Source organism: Rhinolophus sinicus, linkage group LG12, assembly GCF_036562045.2.
Source record: "Rhinolophus sinicus isolate RSC01 linkage group LG12, ASM3656204v1, whole genome shotgun sequence".
Lineage (NCBI taxonomy): Eukaryota > Metazoa > Chordata > Mammalia > Chiroptera > Rhinolophidae > Rhinolophus > Rhinolophus sinicus.
In genome coordinates this window covers 62,338,100-62,356,356 of record NC_133761.1, presented here as the reverse complement: position 1 = coordinate 62,356,356, position 18,257 = coordinate 62,338,100, and the positions used below count along the sequence as shown (strand labels likewise).

General features: G+C 34.5%; 1 protein-coding gene across 9 annotated transcripts in view; it reads left to right on the top strand.

Annotated features, from left to right (window-relative positions):
- BRINP3 (BMP/retinoic acid inducible neural specific 3) overlaps positions 1-18,257 on the top strand; it is a 260,256-nt gene that overhangs the window by 203,537 nt on the left and 38,462 nt on the right. For all 9 annotated transcript variants that reach the window (XM_074317037.1, XM_074317036.1, XM_074317038.1 and 6 more), the window contains one exon: positions 6,034-6,256. In XM_074317037.1, coding sequence (XP_074173138.1) covers positions 6,034-6,256 — 223 coding nt within the window. The remainder of the gene's footprint in view (positions 1-6,033; positions 6,257-18,257) is intronic.

Sequence of the window (18,257 nt, the reverse complement as noted above, 5' to 3'; positions counted from 1 at the left end):
GAAATCACTATCCTTTCTGCTTAAAAACAAACGTTTACATAGATCCTTCCAATATGTCTGACACACATTTTTTGCCAATTATCTCCTTTCATCTTAAGGTGCTCTGTGTCCATGATCTTCACATATTTTTTCTTGATATTGTATAATATTTTGTTGCTCTCGTAAGATTATTGCTATGCTTTAATAATAAATTATCATCCATACTGCGTCTCCACTTTTACTGAAAAGATACTTTGTGCCAGTATGCTAATTGATTCTGGGGGAAAAAAACACATAGAATGTGCACCAATAGGCTTTTACTTTTATATTAACAAGTGATTTAATATGCATGGTCCTCGACTTAATGATGGTTCAACTTATGGTTTTTCAATGTTACAGTGGAGCCAGAACAATACCATTCAGTAGAAACTGTACTTTGACCTTAGAACCTGATTTTTCCCTGGGCTGGTGGTGGTGTGTAGTGTGATGCTCCCCGGTGATGCTGGACGGCGACCAAGTGCAGCTGCCTGTCAGCCCCGCCAGCACCGGGGGAAAGGACCGATGCTCCAGTGTTCTGTGTAGCCAGCGCTTGTCGGATATTGTGGTGTGTGTCTTTGCATCCCATCATGTCTACAAAACGTCTGGCTGTGTCTCCTGCTTCTGGTGGGAAGAAGAGGAAGGCAGTACTCTAGAGATGAACCTCAAAATAATAGCCCGACTCAGGTGGGCTAGGCTCAGCTACGAAGTTTAGGTCTAGTAAATGCATTTTTGATTTACTGTATTTTCAAGTTAAGGTGGGTTTATTGGTACATAACCCCATCATAAGTCAAGGAGCATCTGTAGTATTTTATTTAAATATCTATTTACTTTAATTTATTTAATATTTATAAATATGTATATATTTTACATATTTTAAATATGTATTTTACATATTTTAAATATATATATTTACATATTTTACATATATATTACATGTTTTAAATAATATATACATAATGTGTATATATATATACATAATACTGAAAGTTCAAGAGCGTTTTTTGGCTATGTTTTTATAATGATTCATAATATTTATTTAAATTTTAATAAAATAACACATTGTTATGAATTGGTAGAAATCATCAAAGTGCCAGTTTCCACCCTCAATTCTCCCTATCCATAGTACTACCTTCTAAAGGAAGCAGCTTGTCTTTTGTATATTTTGGTGGATTTTTAACTTAAGCAGTCATTTGTAAATAATAATAAAAAAAATACCTGATTATTTTGCTATTGAAGAAGTAAATTATATGCCCTCAAAGTGTTGGAATGCTTTAGACCGTCTCTGAAAATATATCCTAAAGCAATGCTGAAAAGAGATTCTGAATATTTGAAAATACATATCAACTATATTGGTAAATGTTTTTCATGCTCATCCACCCTGGCAGAAACACAAATCAGGATATATGTATTTATGGGTGGTTCTTTTCATGCTGAAAATCTTCAGTTACCCACTCTTACCTATTTAATTCAACTGTGACACATGAGATAACGCACATAAATATATAAATACGTGAGACGATCATATAAATACATTAGTGTTACTATTTTTTTCTGACATTAGAGTTGTGAAACTAAAGATCATTTGCATTCTCCAGACAAAACTGCTCCAATAAAATTTTAAATGCAGGATTATTGGGAGAATTGAGTTAATATTTAAAGCACTTAAAAGAGTTCCTGCCCAAAGTAAGAACTCACAATGAGAGAGAGAGAGAAAGAGAGAAAAAGAGAGATAGAGAGAGAAAGAGAGAGAGAGAGAAATCATTAGTTTCAAAATTTGCTAGTTAGATATCAAGTGGTAACTAGAGTTTGTCTCAGGGTAAAGGAGAGAAGAAGCAATAAACCTTGTTATGCTATTTTAAAAAATATTTTTAATGGAGAAGTAATAGAGGTCTAGAGAGTTAACATGGTGCCTAGGTATTCTTCTATAATTTATTTGAAAGCTGTCACCTACTAAAATTATTTTGCCTCCACAGAATTCATTAATATCATGCATTTCTCTTTGCATTATTCTTTGCTGCGTGTGAATTAGTTTTGTTAAGAAGACTGAGTGACTTTGCAACAACATGGTTGGACCTAGAGGATATTATTTTCAGTGAAATAAGTCAGACTGAGAAAGACAAATACCATATGATCTCACTTACATGTGGAATCTAAAGAACAGATTGTGTGGAATCTGAATGAACAAACAAAACAAAGACTCATGGATACAGAGAACAATCTAAATCTGATGGTTGCTAGATGGGAGGGGTGTTAAGGGATGGGTGAGAAAGGTTAAGTCATTAGGAAGTACAGATTGGTAGTCACAAAATAGTCCCAGGGATGTGAAATACAGTATAGGGAATATAGTCAATAATGTTATAAAGACTATGTAGGGTGTCAGATGAGTACTGGACTTATCAGGGGGATCACTTCCTAAGTTATATAGATGCCTAACCACTGCACTGTACACCTAAATTAATATACAATAATATTGAATGTGAACTATATATATATATATATATATATATATATATATATATATATATATATATTTATGGTCATGGGATGTAAAGTACAGCATAGGGAATTTAGTTGATGGTATTGTAATAGCTTTATATGGTGTCAGATGGGCAGTAGGCTTGTTAGGTTTATTGCTTTGTGAAAGGTGCAAATGTCTATCCATTATGTTGTTTTGTACACCTGGAACTAATAATAAAAAATAAGAAAACATTAGGGAAAAAAAAGACTGACTATAAATCCCCAACAGCATAGAGGATATTGTTGTTGTTGTTGTTTATTATTATTATTACTATTATTGTTATTGTGGCCGGTGTTGTTTTCTTCATTTCCTCAAGACTATACTGAGCACAAGAATTCAGTTAACAGACATATACACATTTAACAGACATATATTTGCAGATTACGTGATTAATTTTTATAACTGTTTTTTCCCCACCAAGGATGGCTCGTCACTGTTTACCACGTGAAAAGCAATAGTACTTTATCTTCTACATAGGACATATGGAAAAATCATTGTAGGATAAGATATTATCTGGCATCCCCGAGTCACTGGATTTCCTCTAAGATTATGTAAATCACTAGATTTATATAATAATTTGTATGTCATTCATATTTCAGTTTTATACACTACAGATAAGAATTTTACTAATTGCCATAAAGGAAAGAATAAAATCTCCACAGGATATGTTAGGGGATTCTATTGACTTCTGAATAGAATGAATTTCAGACAATGAAGATGTTATTTTAGCATTTAAAATATTCCATGTCATTTGTCATTTTTATAAAAATAAAATGAAAGGTTTATCCGTATTTCCTTTCATAGCCTGAAACATCTGTATGTTCTGTGCACAACAGGTGTCCAATAAATGTTTTGGGCGACTGTCAGTGGTGACTTAATGACTTCATAATGAAGTAATTATTCAAGTGCTATGTTAAAACTGTGTTTCTTAGAAATTACATAGTGTTGGCTTTCAGCTGACATACACTATTACATACAATTTGATAAAAATAAATAAATTCTATTTTAAATTATCTTTTAACTTGAATAAAATGGACTGATTTAGAGACTTTCAGAATACTATTATAACAATGAAAACAATGAAAATATGCATACCCATGAAACATTCAAGGCTTATCAAAATTGTTCAAGTAAAAGATGACAATGAAATGAATGATTAGTTTTCAAAGCAGTGGCATCTGCTCTGTGAATAATCCAAGGAATGCTTTCCAATTTCCATGCATCAGCTCCTTTATTCAAAAGAAGGAAACTCTCAAAAGAGACATATGGGACCAAACAAAATGTAGGGTACTGTGAAATTGGAATTTTAAAATGCATTTCTTATTTATACCCTACTTATTAGAAAAAAGAATGATTTGAAGCATATCAAATGGCTGTATCCTCCAAAATGTTTTCTTGTAATTTTTTTGCTACAAAAAGGGTTTTTGTTTTTTTTCCTTTTGTTACATTTTTCCTTCTGGTACAAATCTATACCATACCTGCAACATCCAGAAGATGCCGGGGCTTTGTATTTGTTATAGAAGAAATAACAATTCCGATGTTCATGAATATAGGTTTCCATTAGTTGTTAAAAAGTTGCGTTTTCTAACATTGATGAAATAGTGTGGATATGAATATTGAAATAGTCCAAATACATAAAAGAAAAATTCATTGTTCTAAATATGTATATGAATTAATGTGGTTTACTTATCAGATGTAAGTGGCATATTTTAAGAAGCATTAATGATAACATGGTGGTTTTAAAACACTGCAATAGAGATAGTATCTATATACAAGAGACAGGTATTAATACACCTTGTCCATATTCAATTGAATAGCTGTAATGACATTTGATAACAACTGCTTTTGAATTGGATATTTAAAAATAAGTGGCAATTTAAAACAACTGGTCAAAACATAAAATTTTACAATTACTTGAGATTATCATCTGTAACTTTCTATCTCATAAAGGAGAAAATTAAGGCACAGAGAGGCTGAAATTTAATGCATACCATATAACTTTCTTACGGGTAGAAAAGTGACTAAAATATAGTTTGTCTCACTTGTGAAATAACACTTCTTCAGGCATTGAAAACATTTTCTGATTATTGTGAAATATTTCCATGTATGTATGGAGTTAACCCAGTCATGTACTACGTGGAAATTAGTGCAGCATTTAAAATAAATCATTTAAACAAGTACTAAAACAATAAAATGTTCGTGTTTCAAGTCCCTGTTCATATTATTTACTTCGGATGAAAAAGGAGAGATGCGGGAATGGCTCTACTATCTTTTTATTTTTATTTTTTATTGCGATAAAATCTATATAACATAAAATTTGCCATTTTAATCATTTCAACTGTATGAGTCAGTAATATTAACTACTTTCACAAAGTTGTGCAATAATCACCACTGTCTTTTTCCCAAAAAGTTGTCATCACCCCAAACAGAAATTGTGTAGCTGTTACGTAGTAATTCCCCATTTCCCTCTCCTCGCTCCCCTAGTACATTCTAATATATTCTCCATCTTGACTATTCTAGGTATTTCATATAAGTGGAATCATATAATAGTTGTCCTTTGTGTTTGGCTTATTTCACATAGCATGTATTTTCAAAGTTCACGTTGTGGCATGTATGAGAACATTTATTTTTATGGCTGAATTATATTTTGTATCACGTATAAATCTATTCATCTATTGATATAGAGTTGGATTGTGTCGATATTTTGGCTATTATCTCAACAGTCTTTAGGTTTTAGATAATCAATACATACACCTTTTATATTATTAAGTGCAGCATCAACTTTTTGTTCCTACTATTGGTTAATCAGACATTTGAAAATAAAATCATTTTAGACCTGATAATTATTGACAGAAAAACAAAAGCCAATATTGGACCTTTAAACTCTTTATTTTTTTCTCTTTAGCATCCATTTCTGTTTTAAACTAGTATGTCATGACAAATTGGAAATGGTTACTTCAAGGGGACCATCAGAGGACAATGTTGAATTATACGTTTCTGTTTAAAAAGGTTTATTTTCCTTTAAACGTTAATGAATGTATTTCCTAATGAGTACTCATATATATATTCCAAATAAAGTTAATAAAGATTTCTGAAAACATCTCTTTGACATGCAGCACTTGGAAAGGGTTATTCATTCTAATGCCACAAATGAAAGATGGATGACCACTACCTATGGGAGAATGTTCATTCAAATCACATCAAAAACAGAACATGGAAAAATTAAGTTCAACTTAAACTTTCTGTCCAAACTATTTGCTTTAGCTTAGCTCAAATTATTTTAATTCTCTTCTTCTAGGAAAGTTCTAGTTCAAGGGGAACAAAAAAAATGAAATAATCTTAAAGCATAAAAAAAATCCCATCTTTCTGTTAATTTGCTACTCACAAATAATAGATTATATTTTGTTACTTAATGGTAACATGAAATGTGTTTTGGAGAAAAAGGAAGGTACTTGTTTTATAACTAAAGCATTGAATTTTAACTTTTTTTTTTCTAGATGAATTCAAGTTCTTTATGAAAAGGCTACCCATTAGTTATTTCCTCAACACATCTACCATAATGCATTTGTGGACAATGGATTCTAATTTTCAGCGCCGCTATGAACAACTGGAGAACAGCATGAAGCAACTTTTCCTAAAAGCGCAGAAGATTGTACACAAGCTCTTCAGCCTTACCAAGAGGTGTCATAAACAACCCCTCATCAGCCTCCCAAGACAAAGGTAAGACATTTGCGGCAACGGACATTTTCCCCAGTGAGCTCTATTTATTTCTGAATGCAGGGGTGGTAATATACATAGCACAATGTTATTTATATTACTAAAAATAACTTGAAAATAGCATATTATCTTAAGTTTCAGAATCATAAATTTTAATCTTCCAAAGTAATGGTACAATGAGAAACACATAAACTAGCGCTTCCTAATTTTTTCTTTTATTTTATTATCAGAATCGAGAGGTCATCCTAACTTGTTCTGTATGGTAGTCAGCTAACGATTGTATTACAGTAAACAGAAAACACACAGCCTTTTGCTTGTATTGTAAGCATAGGAAATAAACAGGACCATAAAGTGAAATTTCTCGGTATGCGATTTTTCAATTCAAAGAATTTAAAGTTTATTTTCTTTGATTAGTGTTCAGAGTACTATAAGTCTTATTCAACATGAATCTCTGAAAATTGCTGTGAAATTTACTAACAATTTATGTGAATGATGACAGACTAGTAAACTACTGTGTCTGAACTAATTTTAAGAAGCACAGTTTTTGGGTTTGCTACATAATGATGTATTGACCAGTCAGTGCAATAAAAATTTGTATTTATTTATTTGAAGTCAGATTAAAAATACATCAAACTGGCAGAGTAGCATTCCATTGTGTGTTGTATATACCACATCTTCTTTATCCATTCATCTATCAAAGGACACTTTGGTTGTTTCCATGTCTTGGCCACCGTAAATGAAGCTGCAGAGAACATCAGGGTACATGTTTCTTTACGGATCAATGTTTTTAGATTTTTTGGGGTAGAGGGATTGCTAGGTCATATGGTAATTCTATTCTTAATTTTTTGAGGAACCTCCATGCTGTTTTCCATAATGGCCACACCAATCTGCATTCCCACCAAGAGCGTATGAGGGTTCCTTTTTCTCCGCAGCCTCTCCAACTTGTTATTATTTGTCTCATTGATGATAGCAATTCTAACCAGTGTGAGGTGGTATCTCATTGTGGTTTTGATTTGCATTTCCCTAATAGCTAGTCAAGTTGAACATTTGTTCATATTTCTGTTGGCTGTTTGCATGTCTTGTTGGGAGAAGTTTCTGTTTATGTCCTCTGCCCATCTTTTAATTGGATTGCTTGTCTTTTTGTTGTTGAGTTGTATGAGTTCCTTATATATTTTGGATATCAGCCCCTTATTAGAGGCGTTGTTTGCAAATATATTCTCCCATTCGGTTGGTTGACTCTTTGTATAGTTGATGGTTTGTTTTGCTGTGCTGAAGCTTTTTAGTTTGACATAGTCCCATTCATTTATTTTAGCTTTTACTTCTCTTGCCTTTGAGGTCAAATTCATAAAAATCTTCTTTGAACCCAAGGTGCGTAAGTTTAGTACCTATGTTTTCTTCTATGTAGTTTATTGTTTCAGGTCTTATGTTTACATCTTTGATCCATTTGTGAGTTAATTTTGGTACATGGTGACAGATAGCAGTCTAGTTTCATTTTTTTATACCTGGCCATCAGAAAAGATGAAATAGTACCATTTGTGATAACTTGGATGGGTTTTGAGATCATTATGCTGAGTGAAATAAATCAGACAGAAAAGGTTGAGAACCATATGACTTCACTGATATGTGGGATATAAAACTGAAGGCAACAAAAGAACAAGACAAGCAAAGAGACAAAAACTCATAGACATAGGGGTTGGCCTGGTGGCTCAGGCAGTTGGAGCTCAGCGCTCCTAATGCCGAAGGCTGCTGGTTCGATTCCCACATGGCCCAGTGGGCTCTTAACCACAAGGTTGCCAGTTCGATTTCTCGACTCCTGCAAGGGATGGTAGTCTCCGCTCTCTGCACCTAAAATTGAACACTGCACCTTGAGCTGAGCTGCCGCTGAGCTTCCACATGGCTCAGTTAGTTGGAGTGCGTCCTCTCAACCACAAAGTTGCTGGTTCACTCCCACAAGGGATGGTGGGCTGCGCCCCCTGCAACTAGCAATGGCAACTGGACCTGGGGCTGAGCTGCGCCCTCCACAACTAAGATTGAAAGGACAACAACTTAACTTGGAAAAAATCCTGGAAGTACACACTGTTCCCCAATAAAGTCCTGTTCCCCTTCTCCAATAATGAAAAAAAAAAAACACGAAAAACAAAAAACCTCATAGACACAGACAACAGTTTAGTGTTAAGGGGATTAAAGGGGGAGGGGGAAATGGTAGAAGAGGGTAAAGGAGTGAAATATATGGTGATGGACATAATGCGATATATACATGATGTATTATAGAAGTGCACACTTGAAACCAGTGTAGTTTTGTTGACCATTGTTACCCAATAAATATTAAGAAAAAAAATTATATACAAAAGAACATTAAAAAACATCAAAATGAAAAGCTAAGGTAAAATATAGAACTATATTATAAACAATATGCATGTGTACCAATATCTGTCATAAAATGGTTGACTTTTCACTTGATGCTTAAATCATTAAGAAGAAAAATCTATAATTACAGATTTTTGTCACTGGTAAAAAACCTGAAAGACTACATTTTTTAAATTTCAGTTTTAAAATAAGTCACTGTCATTTTATTTTACAATTCGTTAGGTTTTAGGATATTCAGAATGTATGCGACCATCAACACAATCTAAGTGAGAACATTTTCATTGTCCCAAGAAGAAACCCCGTAGAGATTGGCAATCGTCCCCTGAACTCATACATCCAGCCCTAGGCTATGTATCTCTTAGAAATTTGTCAAACCTATTCTCCCTATCGATTTGCCTGGTTTGGACATTTCTTATAAATGGAATCATACAATGTGTGTCCGTTGCTGGCTTCTTTTATTTAGCACAGTGCTTTCAGGTTCCTCTATGTCGCAGCATCTGCCAGGAAAATGGGTCTATCACATTTTGTTTATCATTAGTCATTTGATGGACATTTGGGTTGTTTCCACTTTTGGGCTAGTATGAAGAGCGCAGCTATGGACATATGTGGATGTATGTTTTCCATTTTCTTGGAGTATACCTAAGAGCATAATTGACGAGTCATACCATGTTTCCCTGAAAATAAGACCTAGCTGGACAATCAGCTCTAATGCATCTTTTGGAGCAAAAATTAATATAAGACATGGCATTATATTATATTATATTATATTATATTATATTATATTATACCCGGTCTTATAGTAAAATGAGACAAGGTCTTATGTTAGTTTTTCCTCCAAAAGACGCATTAGAGCTGATTGTCCGACTGGGTCTTATTTCCGGGGAACACGGTAACACTGTCTTTAACATTTGTGGAGCTGTTTTACAAAGTGGCTGCAGCATTTTATGTTTCCACCTGCTATGAGTGACAGCTCCAATTACTCCACATTGTTTCCCATACTTGTTAAATCTGTCCTTTGATTATAGTCACCTGAGCTAAGGTGAACTAGTATCTTCTTATGGTTTTAATTTACATTTCCCTTTTGAATAATGATGCTGAACATTTTTTCATGTGCTAAATATTCAGTGTGTGTCTTCTTTGGAGAAATGTCCGTTCACATTCTTCATCTGTTTTTGAATTGTTTTCATTTTCATGATAGAGGTGTAAGAGTAAGTTTTATGTTTGGGTGCCAGTCCCTTACCTGTTATACGAGTATGATGATACACAAATATCTTTTTTCCATTCTCTGAGATGTTTGGGGTTTTTTTTTTGCATTTTCTTGGTCTCTCTCTTTCTCTCTCTCTCTGTCTCTCTCTCATCAGTCCAGCTAAACGTTTGTCAATTTTGTTGATCTTTTCAAAGAAATATTTGATTAGTTTTTTTGATATTCTTTTTTTCTTTAATTGATTTTTTTTTCACTCTAATTATTATTTCCTTTCTTCTGTTTGTTTGTGTTTACACTGGTTTTCTTTTTCTAGTTTTGTTGAGAGAAAAGGTAGGTTATGATTTGAGAACTTTCATCTTTTTTTATTATAGGCATTCACAGCTATGAATTTTCCTGTAACCACGGCTGTAAGTTTTGTTATTTTATGCTCTATATAAGATTTCTTATTCCTTCCATGCATAAGATTTCTATACATATATCTGTCTGCATATTTCCATTTAACATTTCCAAATAGAGAATCATGGCTGGGGGAAGACATTGTTAATTATAGCGAACTTTATACTTCCTGTGTGAGTTAAATACAGTTTGTAAACCACTGGAATATATGTTTCTACTCTCAAACAAAATAGTAAATGAAGAGAATATGGTGGGTTAGGAAGCAAATTCATGAGCTTGGTTGTAAACATGTTGACTTTAAGGGTTCTGCTTAACAAGTAAGACTAGAGCTGAGTATTTACTTCTGAAGCTCAGGAGATGCTCATGAGTAAGCAGGGTGACAAACATCAGTGTTTGTGAATCCACAAGATCTGGAAAATGTGTAGATAGAATCTGAGGATATATTTAAGGGGTGAGTGGAAAGATGGAAACTGTAAATGCGCAGATAGCAGGGTATAATGCATCTTCACTAGAAGAACCACAGTAATTTCTAGTGAAAACAAATTTAAACATACAAATATGCCATAAAAGTGTAAGATGTGTAAGGACTATATGAATCAATTCAAGTTGGATGCATGCAGAATAAATAAAAAAGCAGCATACAATAAAGATGTATTATTCAGAACAAAATTCAATAAACTATAGGAATTAATATTTGATTTATTTAGTTTAGAAGTTTTGGAGAACAAAGATCGCCAAAGGCTTTTCTTGATTTTCTTTTTTCAATTTAGCATAATTCCTATGTTAGCTATTACTCATCTCACACACATACACAATGCAGACTTCTTGCAAGATGCAAGATTTTATTGAATTTTGTTTTTTTCCCATGACCATTTTTCTTTTACTAGGTATGTGAGATTTTGTTTCCATTTTGCTTTTATTTTCCCATTTTAATAGAATAATGCAAAATAACATTAGGAAAGCGTGTGTATGTGTGTGTATGTATATGTGTGTGTGTATGTATGTATACACAGAAATATATACATATATATATGTATATAGGTATGTATGTATATATGCAGTATAGTATGTTAATAGAATACAGAGGAAGAAGAATTTGGATATTTATGAGGTATGTTTTCAGAATCTTTGGAAGAGGAAATGGCTAAGCAATACCAGTGAATCACTTCTATTGGAAATTCTGTTTTTTGTTCTGCTGGTAGGGTATTTTTCTCAGACTTTTTAAAAATGTAGCCCACCAAAAAAAAAAAACAGCAAAAAAAACCCCTGGCTTTAAATATCTGATAATTCTGAAATCTTGAAAAATAAGCAAACAAATAAAATGCATCTTCCTAGTAAGATTATTTCTTGACAGTTTCTGCTTATGGCAGGTAGATTGACTTTCTTCTTCATAGCGTAGTATTTCTTTATAATCCTTCCTTTGGGATAAAGTGTGACACTCAGGGAAACCCCAAGTCTGCACTGTCAACACTGCCTCTCTCAGGAATTCCTGTGACATCAAAATCTTGTTTCTTACTTGATTAAGTTCTGAAGCCTGTGTTATTCTGGATTCCTTGAGGGAGTCAACTTTTGTTGCTATGTGAAAACTTTTGAGATCAGGAACAATGGCGTATTCATTTCATTAAAGGACAAGTAGAGTAGTTATTGAAGAGTATTTACGCATAATTCCTAGTACAGCTCAGAATGGTATTGTGATCAGGGACTAAGAGGTAGAACAAGAGAAAAAGAGCATTTGATGAAAATGGAGTTGAAAGGCAGAAGCATCTATGAGTGGAGGGAGGTTAAATAAGTCTGGGAATGCTGACATAGACTGTAGCCATGAACGTGCTGGGGGAGGAGGGCCCCGTCCACTGAACCCTCTAAGGAGACGAGAATCAGGCAGAGTTTATAAGAAATACAAATGTTGAGTTACCTGCTGGAGCTCCAAGAGGCAGCCGTAAATTCACAGCGAGCAATGCTCAATAAATACCTGATGAGTGCTCTGCGATGTTTTTCTTAATACTTTAGTTCAGCTTCTAGAAGCATGCAAGTTAATACTTCACGTAGAACGGTTCCTACTCTACATAGATAGGATCACCTGTTACAATATGCATAGCATGTTTTGCTTTGTTGTGTTTTGTTTGTTTCTTCATTAAGCCGGCAGATGTCCCCTCCCATTCTAGCTAATGGAATTGAAACAGTGGCGTGGTCTGTTAGGGCTACTTTAAAAAATACCACAGACTCAGCAGCTTATAAACAATAGTTGATAGTTCTGGAGGTTGGAAGATGAAGGTGCTAGCACAGAGGGGTTCCAGAGAAGGCCCCCTTCCGGGTTCCAGACTCCTGACTTCTTGCCATGTCCTCACATGGTGGAAGGGACCTCTGTGAGATCTCTGTTATAAAAGCACTAATCCCTTTCAGGAAGGATCCATCCTCACAAGCTTAGTGTTTCCCACAGGCCCCACATCTTCATACTGTCAGCTTTAGGGATAGGATTTTAATGTGTGAATTGTAAGGGGACATAAACCTTCAGATTGCCACAGACAGAGTTGGTCTCTATCTATCAGTAAGACCTTGAGACATAGCGTGAGAAGCCACCTGTTCTGTGCAGGAATCCTTCCCATGGTGGATGGCAGTGAAGCTGGCGTGTAGACACAGGAGAGTCAAGTATTGTTCAGACCCCATTTTTGTTTGCCCCTTGATCCAGTGCAGTTCTCTTCCTGAGGTTGTGTTATCCAATTTCTTCTCTAACGCAAACATAACTTTTTGTCCCGTATGTGTCACCAAGTAGTCACAACTCTATAATGCATGCAAGAAAAACAGACATTTTAACGTTTCATGGGGAGCGATCTTTGAGAATGATGTTTACCACCTCTGACATACAGGAATAATGGAGAAAATTCTTTTTCATCATGTTTTTTTCCTCTTGAGTTCCTTTTCGTCCCCTTTCAGCGTACTTCCTTTTTTCCTTTCTTCTTTGCTGGATATCCAGTTTTCCTTTTAGTGCGCCCTTTTTATTGACCCTTATTCTCGGTTATATATCTCCTCTTCACCGAAATCTTTCTGCGCGCATTTTTTTTTTTTTTTTTTTTTAATGCAGAGTGACTTGGCACTCTTGGAATCCCAGTTTCCAACTTCTCACCAATCTTCTGCAAAATAGTGCCTCCCCACCTTGTATTGATTTTCTTTTTTAATGCATTAGAGAGTGACAAATAACAGATTTTTATTCTCTTTCCAACATTTTTTACACTTTAAAATACAGGTGATATCTACCCCTTCCAGTAAGTTCCTCTTACAACATCAGGTTCTTTGAGTTGGATTTCCTTCACTTATAACAATAGGAGCATTTTCTAGTAGATATAAAATCTAATAAGAACCTGTATCCATTTTTAATGTGTCCTGCAAGCATTAAAAATGAAGTCAAAAATTATGATTTGCCTGTGGTAATAAATATCCTCGATCTGGCATAAAGCTTGAGATAGAGCAGGTCCCTCAAACTCTAGTACAGTAAATGTGTTTGCTTATTAGTTTGTTATGATAGTTAATTTTCTCATAGTTAATTTTGTCGAAGTAGTATTAGGGCATATAAATAATCATCCAGTGAACCATTATTACACAATATTGAGGAAGGCAATTTGGGCGAATATTGGCTTGGGGACAGGGACAATGTGAAAACATAACTTGTTGCCAAGTTTTAATGGTGCATTATATAAACGAATAAAGAAACAGAAATGCATAACATTAAATGCAGCAATATAAGGTAAATATAGCTATTAAACATTGTGAAAAATCTCATTTTACTTTGCACATGAACAAAATGGAAATCTGTGAAAAAAATTGCAGTTTCCCAATGTATCAGCAATAGAAATATAGAAATGGGAAGAATTTTAATTTACTATCAGAAAATTTTTATAAGTAGTTTTCATGCATTTATGAAAAAAGTTATCAGGGATTATAATTATTATTTTGTATTAATATATAATCTTGGCAAACAAAATGATTTATTTTTGTTGTTTTTTAACAATGAATAGACAAACTGATTAGATAAAATAACGTATGTGATATTACAGTGGAAATCATAGATTAAACAGGAATGTCATTTATACCTAGGAAGCATTTTTTACACTACTGCCACCCTGGCAAGAATGATTATAAGTTTAAGGTTACAGGTATTTCATTCATTATACAATAACACACACAAAAAAAATCCCATTTCTTAATATCGTCATTGGATTTGTGACGTCCTTACATATTGGAAAGCCATCCATCTCATAGTGGCAGATACAGGTTTCCCCAATTTCTATTTTTCACATGAAAGCTAGAATCTTAATATTGGTATTAAATAAGTCAGTATGTCTTGAGGTGATAGTTTCCTTTTTTTCAGTGTAGACAAGAGACCTGCCAAATATCCGAGTCTGCATAACCACAGTTTTGTCTGGCAATCATTCTTTCAAGAAAAATGGTTTGCATGAGAGAAGTGCTTATGTCATCTTGCAAATGAAACCAGTGCACAGTGCTTTGCCTCCAGGCAACTATTAGAGTTCAGTGGGCAGTGCAGGTATTTCACCTATATGCCCATTTTACTTTGACATATGGATGTGAGATAAAATAACCTTTCTTTGACTGCTTCACCACAACATATGTAAATGAAACTTGCTTTGTTTTGGTTCTACAAGTATGTGGCAGAAGATAACATATGCCTACTAGTACAGCAGTTTGGCTCCACTGCTTTGATTTCTGCTAAGTTGCCAGCAATAGCTTGCCCACCATTGCTTTTGCCACCATCGATGAAAATGGCAACATGATGCAAAACGAAAATGACCTCTTGGTATTTCTACAAACTAGTGTTCCCTCTGTGTACCCTCCGATAGGACTTTGCCACACCCCCTTTCCCACTGACCACTGCGCACACTCCGGGCTATTTGGCACTTTGAGAACATTGCTCTAGGTCAATTTCAACTGCTCACATGAACCTAACGGACCTAGAAGACAAACTGTGGGGCTTCCTTTCTTCTTTTACTTCCCTTCCCTTGGGCTACCTGAGCCCACGCTGCACCACACCTCTCCACCTCCCTTGAACCCAGGAGGGATAACTCTTGCCAGATGGCTGTGAGTGGAAAGAATGCGGGGGACTTCTGAACTGGGTCCCTAAACGATGGAGGACCACACGCCATCCAGAGTTCTTGTCCCCTGTAGCTGAAATGCAAATGTGGTGGCTGAAACCAAAAATCAGGACAAGAAAGAACTTGTTCAGAAGGGCAAAGCCCAGTCTTTTTGAGGTTACCCTATCAGTCCTGGACTGTTTATGACTGTACTGGTATTTGAGAGGAATAGAATTGCATTTTTTTCTAAGGCAATATTATATGGCTAATGTTACTGCAGCCAATTTGCTTCCTAACTAATAATAAGACATTATTGAACAGCCTGCAAATCCTTCAAAATTGCAAAAGTTGGTGTTTAATTAAAAATGGCATTTATGTGATTAATACAACGGACTTTTGCTGAGGGTAGTTTTATATGAAACTGTAGGGAAAAGTCAAAACATTAATTTGCCTTTGTATGTTAGAAAAGCATTTTTCAGATTATTTTGTTGTGTGTCAGCCATGTCGTGATGAGTCGCAGGCACATGCTAAGTAATAATGAAGCAGTAAATTTAAAGAGTTTAATATTTAGGTATCTTTAGTGTGTTATTGAGAAATTTAAAATATGTATATATATATTTTAATTATAAAGTACCCAGCAAATGGGAGGTGCTTAAATAATTATTATTAAACATTTCTAAAACAGAACACACTATTTCTTATGTATAGGTCATTTCTAATATATTAATGCATTTTCTGCAAAATGTGTTTTTATGTGTTTCACAGTCAAAATAAATTTTGTCATGAAGATAATGGCATAAATGCTATAAGAAACACATTATTATTTGTATAGAATAGCACATAGCAGACTGGATTCAGATTCAACAGAGCCAGGGAGGTACATTTTCAAACAGAAAAAAAAAAAAAAAGTTCAGGACCAGTTGTAAACAAATTTCAAGGTAGATGAATTTGTCCTGGCCCTCATGCTACGTCCTGTCACCAAGTTCTTGGAGTTGCCTGTACTTCCCCTCTCATGACTCTAAATCATTCTTTTCACCATAACATTCCTATGTTGGCCTTCAGCTCAGAAATCATTTCATGATCTTTCAGTTTATTAGCTCTTGATAGATATCAGCTGAAAATAATTATTTCAAAACCAATTTGTACTTAGGTCTAAAAAGTTTTTTGTACTTTTGTAATCAGTTATTTGCTAGCCACGGCCATATCCAAGTATATGCAGAGGGTGCAAAAAAAATGTATACACAGGAAAAAACTGTATTAAAATTGTGATACTCAATATATACCAATAACAAAAGGTGAATACAAAGACTGTGTACTCCTGCGGCATATATATGTATGTATATGTGTGTGTGTGTGTGTGTGTGTGTGTGTGTGTGTGTGTATATATGTATATATGTGTATATATATGTATATATGTGTATGTATATATATATATACATATATATACGTATATATATGCATATACATATATACATATACATATATATATACACATACACACACACATACACAAACACCCCCCCCCCAGGTGTATAGATATGAAAATCTGTGCAATAATAACGATATTAATGTGCTTCTTTGTCTTCCTCTCCTGGATAAAGGATCATGTGGAGTGACCAAAGAGCTTGTGTCCCTGACCTTATATCCAGACAATGCTGCCCACAGCCCTCAGTCTCTACAGGAAAGAGGTCCAACTGCAAACCATGGAAGCACTCTTTTAGATAGCTGCTTTTAATAATATTAACAGAGCAGAAGGGCTTTGCTCCTTTTGGAAATCCTTTGCATTTAAAAATGCGTATTTGTATGTGTGTGAGAGTTGTACAAAATGGTAGGTTATTGGCTCATTATATGCTTTCAGTAGAAATCTTTTAGAGTCGTCTTACTCTCCTTTTGAATGTGTTTATTGTCTGAGGAAAAGCAAGCTAAGACCCAAGGGTAGTAGTCTTGAGAATCACACATATTCCCACCAAGAGAGATTGTTGTTTTTCTATTGTTCACTCTTCAGATGTCACTTACTACCTCCTTCTGCATCTTCTTGACATTAAAACAGTCTTCTAAGAAAGATTGGGAGTGTCGTTACCAAACAGTTGGAGTTGCTGGGTAAAATAATCAGATTTGAGAACAGTGAAAATGTAGACAGTTCCAGAGGACTCTCCTAACACTTATGCAAACTTGCTTGAAAGGAAAAGAGCCCTACCAGGAAGATCTTGGAACTAAAACCATAAAGTATAATGCACAAGACTGAGAACTGCCATTCCCAGAGCCATTTGGAGTGTCACTCTGCTTACACAGTCGGAACCAGCTCCTTATTGGACATAGACCACAGGTTTCTGCACAGAGGGTGGTCAGAGGGTTGTGATCCATCTTTATTTTCTCCTCACTCAGGAGTTGATGATAAGCCCTCATTATGTTCCACTAAACAACTTGAATCTAATGAGCTACTGATGTTGGTTTTCTAAGAATAAATACATAAACACATACATTTTTAAAAGGAGCCATGGTTAAGCAGATTTGGAGACTATAATTCTTATCAATTCTTCTTGGAAATGTACAATGTATACACACATGCCAAATTCACAATAATGTTCTACAATTAGAAAAAAAAAAGATTTGTTTAAATAAGACTTTCAAGAACAACAACAACAAAAATATATTTCCTAATATGCCTGTTAACTTCTCGAAGCATATACTTAACTCTGTACCATCTTTTTTTTTTTTTTTTTTTAACTTTTACAGATTCTAAAATTGTCCTCAGTTGTAATATAGTCACCACAGGTACCATAAAACATGTGGTAATTACCTTGAGCTGAAAATGATTTTAGATCTTTGTTTTCTCAACTTCTTAGATGCTTTCTGAGTGGTACCAATATTGGAAAATAATTCTTTTAATGACTGACTCAGAAAGACTTGGAGATTCTCCTACTCTTCTCTACAAAGGTATAACTTGATGTGGTCC